The sequence below is a fragment of the Balearica regulorum genome, chromosome Z (assembly GCF_011004875.1).
Source record: "Balearica regulorum gibbericeps isolate bBalReg1 chromosome Z, bBalReg1.pri, whole genome shotgun sequence".
NCBI lineage: Eukaryota > Metazoa > Chordata > Aves > Gruiformes > Gruidae > Balearica > Balearica regulorum.
The window spans coordinates 50,004,199-50,017,282 of NC_046220.1; the positions used below are offsets into that span (position 1 = coordinate 50,004,199).

At 40.3% G+C, this 13,084-nt stretch overlaps 2 protein-coding genes across 4 annotated transcripts in view; one reads left to right on the forward strand and one right to left on the reverse strand.

The window, feature by feature from the left end:
- Positions 1 to 9,611, reverse strand: part of ADAMTSL1 (ADAMTS like 1) — a 206,526-nt gene extending 196,915 nt beyond the window's left edge. For all 3 annotated transcript variants that reach the window (XM_075741113.1, XM_075741112.1, XM_075741114.1), the window contains exon 1: positions 8,933 to 9,611. In XM_075741113.1, coding sequence (XP_075597228.1) covers positions 8,933 to 8,989 — 57 coding nt within the window. In that variant the 5' untranslated portion in view covers positions 8,990 to 9,611. The remainder of the gene's footprint in view (positions 1 to 8,932) is intronic.
- SLC3A2 (solute carrier family 3 member 2) overlaps positions 1 to 13,084 on the forward strand; it is a 311,934-nt gene that overhangs the window by 33,212 nt on the left and 265,638 nt on the right. The gene's annotated exons all lie outside the window — the stretch shown is intronic.

Sequence of the window (13,084 nt, forward strand, 5' to 3'; positions counted from 1 at the left end):
CTCTTAAAACTTACAATAGGGAGTACACAGCTTCTAGTCTGCAGCAAAACGGGGAAGAAACGATAAACAGCCATCTCAGGACTTTAGGAGCTAAACAGCCATTCCCAAACCTGGACTGGAAGTTGTATCCCAGGAGAAATGTGCCAAACGTGAGCTCATTTCTTCTCCTAAAAGGGCAGCAGCCAGCCGGGGGCGGGGGGGGGGGGGGGGGGGGGGGGGAGGTTGCTGGCAGAAGATGGAGCTGACACCATATCACTTCAACACGCTGCACGCTGCACTCCCTATAACATTTTATAACAGTGCCTTATAAAACTCAGATCGGTCCTATCTCTCATTCCATTTACCCATATGAAAATATACACCAGGAGAGCAATGTGAATACAAGAGCTTTCTTTCTTGCTCTCACAGACCCAAGTTACAACACCCTGTTGTATTTAAATCCTGCCGTGCTGGTGTAAACACCAGGCATGGGTGATCCAATACAGAGCAGGTCCAAGCTGGCTCAGCCTCAGACTTGTCGCCTAATTGACTCAGAAAGGTTTTCGAGGCTAGGACTCGTTCAGATGCAGAATGGGTGAAATCACTTTCCAGAATTCGGAACCCACCCAACAGCATGGGTTCAAAAGTGCATCTCGCAGCCAAGGACTTTGGGTTTGCCTTCCACGTAGCAAGAACTGTGGCAGGGAAAGAGCCCACAGAGGCACACAGAAAGGAAAAGAGAGAAAAGTAAAATTGTTATCTGTGACAAGGCCTATTGTATGCCAAGTGTTTTATAAGTGGCGAGAAGTGAAAGCTGTGTGCTGGCTGGGCTGTGTTCGTGAGCTTCAAGAAAAAATGGCCAATATATGGCTGACATTTGCAGCTCCACAGGTGAACCCTCTCCCCTCTCCCCCAAAGAGGCAGGGTAATACACTGAAGTGCATATTAGCCATTTTCCCTTGCTTTACTAAACTGACCTTAAGCTTCAGATATTCACCCAGCCTAACTTTCCGTACAGATCATGACATCCAACAGTGAGTCCTCTTATGTGCACCAAACCCTGTGTGGACTGGATTTAGAAACTCTGGTCCTGAAAGTCTGAGCTAGAAGACCTTGTCACATCAGCATAGCTTTTAATGGGCTCGTCAGCCCTGGGATAACTCAGCCTCCTCTGGAGCAGGTCAGAGCATTAAGACAAGATGCCACAGGTTGCAACAGGAAGATGGCACTCTCTGGTCAGGAGACATTTCAGAGAAGGGAGGAGAGATTTGTGTGATTTCACATAAACATTCACAATCATGAGGTTTATTCAAAATAAATGAAGCCTCCTATTCTTCTGATGATCTGCCATGTCCCTCAGTTACCTCATAGAGCTGTGTATGTGTTTATTTTCACAACAAAGGGCCATTTAAAGGGTTGAAACATTAAGCCTCCTGGAGGCACGAAAATTCAAAGGGAAATATTTATTTAAAAAAATTAGGGACGAAAGAGAGAAAGAGGGGAAAGGAGGGAGGGAGGGAGGAGGGAAGGAAGGAAGGAGGGAAGGAGGGAAGGAGGGAAGGAGGGAAGGAAGGAAGGAAGGAAGGAAGGAAGGAAGGAAGGAAGGAAGGAAGGAAGGAAGAAGGGAAGAGGGAGAAATAAAAAGAGATCATGGAGAAAGCTCAAGGTCCCATGTCATAACAAAAAATAAAGGGAAGACAGGGAAAAAATGCTCATGGGACCCTTAGGAATTAACTATAAACTTCAGAGTTTATCTAACATATTTATTCCCCCCTTAATCACCAGTAATTGATCTCAAATTAATGAATATATTATATTAAAGGAAAATACACTCAATTGCTGAGAGTTTGCAGTATTATGGTGGAGGAGTTTTCTAGGACTACTACTTTTTTTTTTTTTTTCATGATTTTACATTGAATCACAAAGATGGAAGGATCTAAACACTGTCTGAATAGAAGCTGCTGCTACTCTCATGCTGCCCTCTAATACCACAAGTGATGAAAATATTTATGGTTCCATTGATCTCACCAAATGAAAGAAAAGACACATCCACACTTTGGAGCCAGTATGCTGCACAGAAAGGGTATGCATTCCTCTCTGTGCCAGTCTTCAACTCTAGTAAGATGTGATTACACACTCCCACTTGCCCTGATGCTCACCAGCACTGATGGGTGGCTGAGCCCATCAGATAATGACAAGACTGCTAAAGTTTGAATTAGCAAAGCAGAGTATTACAATTCAATCTGTGGCAGCTCAGGTTTTTAGTTTCAGAGTTTTATATTGAATTATTTCCCTTTTCCCTTCAGCTAATTCAGATCTTTCATCTTTAAAACACGGCCCTGACTAGACCTTCAAGGAACACATTGGCAATATCACAGTAACTTGAAAATCCCTCAATCTCTTTTTTAAAAGTTACAGGAACTATGAAAATGTCATATCCAAAACACATTTACAGTCATAATCCATCCACATACCAAAATGAAAAAAGAAAAGACAGCCTTGGGCTTGTTAAGGGCAGTTATATTTGCCCTGAACAACAGATGCTTTTAACAGTCCAGGCTGAAAGAAATACAAGGATTTAAATAAGCCAGTAAGAAAGTAAATAAATAAATAATCCAGCAATGTGATGCTAGCACCACAACGGTAGGAGACCTTATTGCTTCCTTTATTCCCTTTCATTTCTGGGTCTGTTGATATAGCGCAGGATCTGAACAATACACTAGCAAACTTCAAACAGGGACTGAGATTATATCCAACAAAGCTAGAAGGGGAAATTTGACACCCATACAGTGCATTCATATGGGAACAAAATGAGTTATATTTATTTTATGGGACAGTTTGAATTTATTATAAATTGCATATAATTTCCTGTCTCATTTCTTGAGCACTCTTGGAATTTATTTCAGGATGTCTTACGTTATCACACACCCCCTTCCCTCCACCCTGACACCCTCTATGCTGAACTTGCTCTACAAGAAGTCCCTGAAAGGCAGAAATTCCATGACAACCTCTAAAAAGTTGAAGCTTTGGAAGAAATTCCATAAAGGCAGCAACAAAAAAAAAAAGGAAACAATGTGAAAATTAATGTACTGTAGAATCAGTGAACATACCATTTATTCCTCTACACAACTAGGAGGACTGCTCCTATAAGCAGTGTCCAAATAATTCACAGGTGGCAAAACTATTAAGATTTCTACGTATGCTTGCCTTGGAAGCAGACTAAATCTTACAAGTACACACACTGTTTTCCCTCCCCCCCAGTCACCTGTCTATACTGCCTTCCAATTTCACCACAACTTTAACTACTTTTATAAAAAATTTGGAAAATTTGGATTCTGGCAGCAAAAAGAAAAAAAAAATGCTCATATGTGAAATGAAATTCTACCCAGGGTAATTCAAGGGAGAAAAAAAGAAAAAGGCTGGAAATGCACTTGGAGTTAGTGATCTCTGATATAGTAAAATCTCACTGTCAGTGAAGCAATGAGGTCCTGGCCTAGAGTAGTTTTCAATGTGCACACTCAGATTCAGGCCATAACAAACCCACGACACCCTGCAAAGGTGTTCTGTTGAAAATAAGATAAGTTGGCCACTCAGATGTTTCAAAAGAAGATATTCATAACCAATGCTTTTTGGAGGTATTTTAATTGCTCCTGTGCATAACATCTAAATACCACATGTAAAAGCTCAAAATAAAAAGTTATTAAATGAAAACACTTAAGTACAAAGTCTAAGGTGGAATTCAATATAGCTCTATTGCAGTTAACAGAGGCAAATCAGTTTATATACATTAAAAGCTTGCACTCAAATCTCAGCTAATGCTAAGGTTATGAACTATTACATTTGTATTAACAGTTAGTATTCTGAGAATGGTATTTGCCACTTGCAAAAAGAAGGGCAAAAACTTTAAAGGCTGATGACCTCCCACTTTTAGGAGAGTCTTCAACAAAGACAGATAAGATACAGCATAAAATTATCTTGAAAGACAAATGAAACATTTGAGAATTGTATCTTTAAAACCATGGTACCAACCTTTAAATCTTTCTAGTATCTATAATCCCCAATAGACAACCCTCTCTCTTTGTCCCTTTTGTATAAGTAAAAATTTTGGCTGATTAAAAAAATAGGTCTCGACATATACAGTGAGTCTTAGCGTGCATGATAGCAAATCTCAGACCTATGATGAAATGTTTTACATTCCCTGAGACAGAAGGACATCTGAATGATCAGACTGCACTAAGCATTGACTGTTACTGGTTTGTGTTCAACACTACACAGGGTTAAGGACCTAGAGAAGATTTTCCCTCACTCCATGAAACGTGTATGTCTTGCTTACTTCCCCCGTTTTGCCTGAACATACAAATGAGACCATGATACATGTAAGACCTTGAATATCCAAAGCTGGTCAGCTATCTGTTAAGACAAGCCTACTGCCCATCTGCTGATATGAAAAGATGGAGATGCCAAAAGCAAAATTAGACATTCCTGTACATCAGTTAGAAAGAAATTGTGGTTCATACCAGAGTATGATATTCTGATGGAGTTCAATGTTTCATGCCAGCTTTTGATTAGTTGCTGTCCACCACATGAGAAGACTTCCTTCATAACTGTCCTTGGCTTGGGCTGGAATAAGTAATTTCTTTTTCCTTTTCCTGCTCCTCATCTACCATAGCATCTGGCGGTTGATGTCTTTTCACTACCTTCAGCTTTCTGGTTGTTTCTGTAAGGATGATCTTATTATTCTGCTTTCCTTCCTCATACAAAAGAACACATGCCTCCACCGCAACAGACTGCAATTTCCCATTTTTTTCCATGTAATTGTTGCCCATACAGCTCAGACTTTTCTTACAAGCTTAAAAACGTAGCTACAAAAAGCAATAGAAACAACAGTGCTGTTTCCAGATTTGACAACACTGTAACAGAAGCCATGAGGTTATATTTGGATGGCTAACAACACAGTTATAAGGGATTCAGTTCTTGTTTCCTTCAGTGAAAATTCAGTCATGCAGAGATTGATAGCCCTCTCCTAAAGAATTATTTGTCTGGGCATGTGGACTACTCAGGCTTTACATTAACTTATGAACCTCCTCAGCATATGAGTTTGTCCACCTGACAGATCCATGACTACAGGTGACCATATTCCAATCTTCAGACTCTCCACAGTGTTCAATTTCATAGTTTCTTTTATTATTCTTTACCAGACCTATGAATCTAGCAAAACTCATTAAAACAAAATGTGTTTAACTTTACTGACACTGGTGAAGCAGACCAATAGCCGAACCGTCTACATTGAGTACTGACTCCCATTCGCTGAAGTCCAAAAGAAAAAGAAAAATCCATCAACCTTAGTTTAGCTTATGAAAGCCTTTGCACTTGGTAGAAAAAAGAGTAAATAAATTATATGCTTTTAAAAAAAAATCAATAAAATAAGCCCAAACAGATCTAGAGTAATGTAAGAAGAAAGTGATTTGTATACATACTTAGTAGCATCGAGACCTTCACATAAGAAATTGTTTTGTTTTATAGACATGAGACATTCAGAGTACAGCAGCACTGGCCACAAACTACAATGGTGAGCAATTTTGCACTCCTTCACATGAATAAATCTTAGCTTTGTATAGCTGAACTCTGTATTTCAGCTTATCCTTACCCAACTGGTGTAATCAAATGCCAGTCTGTACATACACATGACTACGCATGAAAATATATGTGTGCACTTTGGACTCTGTACTGGAAAAATCCCTCTCTATACAGCTACAATTGTAGAAACAGAGGAGCAGACATACAACAGTAGGTAGATCTATCTACACATGAAAGGAAAAACTGTCAAGCTTTGTACATTCAGATATAAACAAGAAACATTATATTCATTCCACTGGCTAATTGTGCTTGTGGTCATCCAAGATGGACCAAGTTAGATAATAGGGGAATGTAATGCCAAAGAGCCTGGAAGGAATGGACTATTGTATTTGACTATTTTCCATGTACAAATTAGCACAGCAAAAGAAAGAAATCCTGCAGAAAAACACATGTACTTTATTACAGTTCCTAGTGTTACTTCTGTAAGTACCACAACAGCAACAGAGAGAGCTAAAAAAAAGCTGCTGAAAAGATGCAAACAACAAATGCAAATGTGATTAAATGCCCTTCTGACATGAAATGATTTGACTTCAAGTTCAGATGAACACATGTCAGTGGCTGGTTATGGTTTTGGCCGCATTTCCTATGAGTTAGGCAACTCACTCTGATTTGCTTTTGTTAGGCTTCTATTTTTAAACCAATAGAAAGGGAAATCTTCGGAACAGAATGCCTGCTTTCTTTTGTTTCTCATAAAAGTGGTGTGCTAATATTTCTTTAACATGCAAAAGTTCACAGAGCAATGAGCAAAATTCTCCAAATACCTGGTCTTAGTCTGGCAAGAGAGAAACTGTCTTTTCAAGTTACTTTCAGTCTGATATTACTTTTTCAAGACGGCATCTAGTGTTAATGGCTCAGATTCCCAAAACTATCTGTGGAAGTATCTAACTCCCATTTATGTCAGGGAAACGGGATGTCTGAGTATGGAGCAAGTTCTAGGGCAGTTAACAAATAAACTACTGATGCCCACAGACCTTACTCAAGCACCACTCAAATGAAAATGAATACAATTTCTTCCAAAGAAGGTTAAGAACCCTGATGAAGTAGTGAGCTATACTCACTACTACACCACTGAAGACGATCTTCCCTGAAGTAGACTATATATGCTGGCCGATGACGGGAACAGGAGAGGTTATTGCTGATACTGCCTGTGGGCTTGTCCATCATGTGCGCATGGGCTGCACATGTATCTGGGCTATGCAGCCTCCTTACTGAGGTAAGGATGTCGAACAAAGACTTTAGGTGCTATTTTGCTTTACAGTGATAAATTATTGTAAGACTAACCCTGTAAGCATTTGTTACCTAGCCTTAGTGCTTACAACTGTGAACTTCTGCTGGTGTTACTGGAGTGTTGCATGACTAGAGGCTGCTCATGTTGCTCAGTGTGTGCAAGACACGGCTTTTAGAGAGATAAAAGGTGAAACACATAAATCCAAATGCTGATTGTTGAAGTTTTCAAATTCATTCCACCTACTTGGCTAAAGGTTGGTACTTACGAGGCTAATAGCCAGGTCACAGGGCTGATCCAATGCCTCTTTTTTTTTTCTCAAAAACATCCATGAGCTTTCTACCATGCCTTGAGTGAACTCATGCTGCAGTATTACGTTAGTAATATGTATACCAAGGTATCCTACAATTTATCTCTAGCTCTATCCAAGCTATAAGTCAAATTCTTGCATGTTTACCTAATCTCCTGCCAAAAGCAAGTGAGAGATTTTCCTGAGTATGGAAGGAGCAAAAGAACGGCCTGACTCAAAAAAAAGAAAGTTAAGCTTGCTTCACATCACTATTCTTAAGGCACAAAGAGATTTGGTGGGAGGTGGGGGGGAAATCTCTTGAGACAGGGTAAGTCATACAAATACAAACTAGTATGGTATGGAATATAATGCATAATAGTTGGCAGCAGAATGCACTATTTATTTTCATGAATTAGGGACTGAGAACTTAATTCACAAGCAGCAGAGTGAAGTACAAATGTTATGAGTATGAGCTTAACATGGGACCAAATCCTACAGTCCTTAAACAGTCTTGTTGGGTCATATCTCCTGTTGATCTTCCCTAATTTAGTACTGCAGGATTGGCTCATAATGTATTACAGTCATCAGGTTATAAACTTCTCATTTTTATAAATGAAAGAGAATCTATGCTGACTTATGCCATTTTGTGTGAATTCAAGATTTTAAATGGAAAATAGACCATTACACAAAATAAGGCTTTTAAATCAGTCCAGATAGCATTCTTATTTCTAGTGATTAATCAGTATTTAGTGATTCTATATCCATAAAGCTTTTTTTTTAAAAAATCATACAAAAATTTTTCATGAGCATTTCAAATAGGGTTATCCCACTGTTTAGGTGCCCATGTGGCTACTAAAAATGTGTTAAGATTCATTTACAATGATCACCATAGATTGTTTTATATGGATACATAAGAAGTTGCAAGCTGCTATAAAGTTCATCTATTTCTTTAAGATTCTTTCTCCAAGTCAAATCTTCAGAAAAAGACAACATATATGTATGCCAAGACAACTATGGTATCAAAAGTCTGTGCATATTAATAATCTTACTGCAGATTTGATGATAGCAAACATACAGCTCATACTTATAAAATTAAGTATGAGTCAAAATGCAACATTTAATCTCAAACAGCAGAACTACAGCACTCAGCTGTAGAGCATCCTATCAGGATAATCAGGGGAAGTATGCAAGAAAATCATATAGTAACAATCAGCTTTACAGCCCTGAAGTATACCAGATATCACATAACATATCTTCCAAAAGTTGGTATAGACTTGTCTCTGTAATGAGTTACAGCAGTAATGACAGCTCATTTAAGCTGGCTGCAGGAAAAAGTTCAGTACATGCTGTACCTGGTTTATCTGCATGTGCACAACTGAAAAATATTTTTTCTTTTCTGTTTTTTGGGTTTGTTGTTTTTTGGTTTTTTTTTTGGGGGGGGGGGGTGGTTTAGGAAGGAAGAAAATTCCAGGAACATTGCAGTGTGATATAGTTTGATTTAAAGAGGGGAGAAACAGCTCTTCTCTAAATCCCAAGCAGTGAAATCACCATTCACAGGTCATTGCTCTCCAAGTTTATAAAAATGATGCCAACACCAACTTGGTTATACCTGCAGCAACTCACAATATCAAGGCTCCAAGCCTGCAATACTTTAGAGAGGATAAAATTTACATGATTTGTTCAAAACAAACTCTCTCCAACTGCAATCTTAAAGATTAAAAACATACCCACCCGCATATATACACACAGATACAATATCAGCTAGAAGCAATACATATTTACAGGAAAGAAATGGCATTTACCAGGAAAAGGGAAGCCAGAAGCAGGGTGCCAGCAGTTGTCCAGCGGCAGCCCTCCATGGTGGGGTCTCTGCCGGACCTGGGGTCGGGCACTGTGCAAGCTGCGAAGCACTCGGCTGCCTGCTGTCACATCCAGCGCTGGTGCAAACCTTCAGCCCTGCTTCTCCGCCTCCATCAGCCCTGCTCACATTTCCTGACCCAGGCGTGGGTGGGTGGGTTGGGGTGAGCTGCGGGGAAGCGCTCCCTGAGTCGGCGAGCAGCCAATCCCCCTCCTGCTAGTCAGTCATGCAGCACAACAAAGCCAAGGGGTCTAGGGAAAGTGTAGCAGTGAAAGACAGAGGGGAAGAAAAAAGAGGGAGAGAGAGGAGGAGGAGGACGAGGAGGAGGAGGAGAAAGGCAGAATGGTACAGCTGAAGGGAGTGCTCTGCCTTCAGCTAGCCGTCCTCCGGGAGCCCTGCTCCACCACTTGCCATGAGCTGTTCACGCTTATTGCTGGGTCAGTAGCTATCCTCCTGAGTGTGCATTGTTCCAGACAGGAGGGAAACTTAATCTGTGTCAATACATAACGTATGCCATAAAAGGCACCAATCGGAAAATGCTGAAATCCTTCAGGGAGAATGTATGTTTTACTAAAGCCTTGTATTCTCTACAGAAAAATGCTCTCTGGGACCCTTTTACACCATTTGTTCAGCAATAAAGGAGTCTGACTCTGCTCCCGAATTGTAAAGCAGGAATGTTTCTAACAGAAGTAAGTGACAGTCTTTGTGTCACTACTTTTTTCTTTTGGGGGGAAATTGAAAAACTACCCTATTCTACACTATGAGGAAAGTGAGGTTATGGGAGAAAAATTTTTCACGGAAAAGCAATGATCCACACACCTCAGAAAAGCCAGGAACTTTGACTTGTAAATATTAATTTGACAGATAGGAGTTTCAAATCACTTCTCTCCCTCTGTTCAGGATTCATCCAGTTTACATGTCTATGCCTTCATCCAGTTTACATGTCTATGCCCCTGCATTGCCTGAAGTCTCCAGCTTTTTTTTTTTTTTTTTGTCTATTTGTTTTATTTTCTGAAACAGAGATTGCAAACTGGATCCAAGAACTCTTTCTCAACACAGTAGGCATTCTCCCACATGGGGCTAAACTGGATGTCTCTTGCAATCACAACTTTATGGTGCTGCAGGGCATGCTACATCCAGATGGACATGTAGAAAGCTCTGTCTTCCCTAAGTTCTTGACTGTGGTACCTCAGTAAGCTCAGACATTGAAGGAGAAAAGTAAGTTGGATGTGTGTTAAGGGTGGAGAACAGTATAACAAGCTAGCAGAGGAAAGGGAAACCCTGCCAAGGGCACTGGAACTGGGGACAGAAAGGAGCAAGTGTAGACCACAGACCATTTAAGAGAACTGCACATCAGTAGAAATGAAAAACAGCCTGGAGGAAAAGCTGGATGAGCAGATGGAGTGATACAGAGTTTGCAAGAGGCAAGGAACTGAGGGGAAAAAAGTTACTGATGTTGAGAAGTCAGATAGGAGGAAAGAAGACGCAGCTTGGCATAACAGGAACATAAATGCTGAAGACTTCTGAAGGCCAAAATAAAAAAGAGATAAACTAGACAGAGCTGGGCTTGGGAAATTAATCTGAAGAGAGAAATTTGGAACAAGGAATGGAACTAATTAGGAACAGTGGGAGAAACAGATTTCAGCTTGCACTGGCCAGCAGTAGCTTAGTTGGGGACCTTTGGACTGGGCGGACAAGGAAACAGGGCCAGGAAGACTGAAAAGGCTCAGTGGGAAGGGGCTACGATGGAAAATTAGCTAGATGGACTGAATGTAGCAGGGGTGAGAAAAGGCCTAAAATGTGTATTAAGATTCCTCTCCCACCAGGGAGTCCTTTATGTATCCAAATCCCCTCACACAACAACTTCAGAGACCACTTCCTGGAGGAGAGGGGAGGGATGGACCACTGTGCACCAACCTCTGGCTCAGGAGTGGGGAAACCACTGAAGGATGACACCACATGAGAATTTACAACTTCTTATATTGCCCTGGAAAACTCAAGAAATGAAACATATAAATCTGCTAAAAGTCTAGTGTACCTTTCATAAATAACACCACCACCACCACCGCATAAAGCCCCCAAACCCTTTGCTTCACCAGCAGTGTCAACACACACCTGAGAGCTGCACAAAAGGATTTTTTCCATACATCTCCTGATCACTACTGTCTGTTTTCTCCCATACTCTGTTTCTTTGCCCCAAGAAGGCTAACGTCATAGGAGTAGTACTTACAGATAGCTCCTGGAATTCCTGTACTCTAAATTCTCAAGGCCATTTTTTTATGGTAAACAGCAAGATTTGTAATATTGAATAGATGAAATGATGACTGCTTTATTTTTAAAGAACCAAACTGCTGCGATTCTGATTACATGGCTTACAATGGATGAAACAATTGAGAAGGATGTTTTCATAACCATCTGCTTTTCTTTTTTTTTTTTTTTCTTTCTCTTAGCCCAACTTTAAACTGGAGATGTTGCACTAACACTACATAAACCCATTTCAGAATTCCTGATTTTGTACATTTCTTGTTCAACTTTGGAAAAGGTGGGGGGTTTAAGTGGAAGTTTTGGAGATTCTTCTTATCAGCATAGAAGTCCCCATAGACAACTAAATCATCTAAACTGGAATAACAGGATTATACTCGGATTCCATGTGTCCTGCCACTGTTCTGCTCATGGACCTCCCATTGCCGCTGATGGGAATTCTGCATGGAGAATGACAGCAAGAGAAGGAAGTTAATCATAAAATAGAATCATAGAATCATAGACTCATTTAGGTTGGAAAAGACCCTTAAGGTCATAGAGTCCAACTGTTAACCTAGCACTACCAAGGCCACCACTAAACAATGTCCCTAACTGCCACATCTACACGTCTTTTAAATACCTCCAGGGATGGTGACTCCACTGCTTCCCTGGGCAGCCTGTTCCAATGATTGACAACCCTTTCAGTGAAAAAAAATTCCTAATGTCCAATCTCAAGCTCCCCTGACACAGCTTGAGGCCGTTTCCTCTCATCCTATCACTTGTTACTTGGGAGAAGAGACCAACACCCACCTGGCTACAGCCTCCTGTCAGGTAGTTGTAGACAGGGATAAGGTCTCCCCCAAGCCTCATTTTTCTCCATGCTAAAAAATCCCAGTTCCCTCAGCCGCTCCTCATACGACTTGTGCTCTAGACCCTTCACCAGCCTCGTTGCTCTTCTTCGGACATGCTCCAGCACCTTAATGTCTGTCTTGTAGTGATCTGAAGATCTTGCAGTAATGTTACCAAATTACGTGGCCTGCAATGTTCAGACATGTTGAAAAGGTGATTTAGTTACAAAGAGCTTTGCTTATTCAAGATACGTGTTTAATCAGTAGCACAGCAGCAAGATGTTCATAATAGCATTGTAAGTTGCGTGAAATTCACCAGGCCTGATATTTTTTGCACATTAAGATTCAGACCAGATTCTAAAATGCAGCTTGAATTTTGTTTTCACAACAAACTCATGCAAACCCCATAATTTTTTCATGTAACCACATGAATATCATACTTCCAGCAGTTTGGCTTTCAGTTTTCTGCACATATTTGAATCTAGAAATCAAAGCGAAATTCAAGGAATGGAAACTCACATGAATCAAATCCAAAGGAAAGGTCTACTCAAATTCTTGCATACAGCTTTAATGAGGAGTCATGCCCAATATCTGCCAATTTCTACAGAGCAGTGTTGCATCTACCTAAAGGCTCATTTGAATTATTCCTAATTGAAGAAAAATGAACTGAAAAAGAAGTGTAGATTTACTGAAAAATTACTTTAAGGCATGAAGTGTCTGGAAGTGTTCTGGGGCTGAACATTTCTATATCCTGCTGTTCAGGTCCAGGGTTTTGTTATACTGCATATATGCATTTTTTAAGGAGTTCATTTATTTATCTTGCTGAAAGGTTATTCTAGATATGGAACACTAGTTTGGAGGTGGGGGTGTTTGGTTTTGCGTTGCATATATACTTAAAAATAAAGCCTATAGTAAAAGAGGAAAATATGTCGTCAACAAGGTAACATTGCCTTAAAGATGCAAAGCCTCAAGCCCTGTTCATCTTCAAACTCTTTGTCATGCACCCC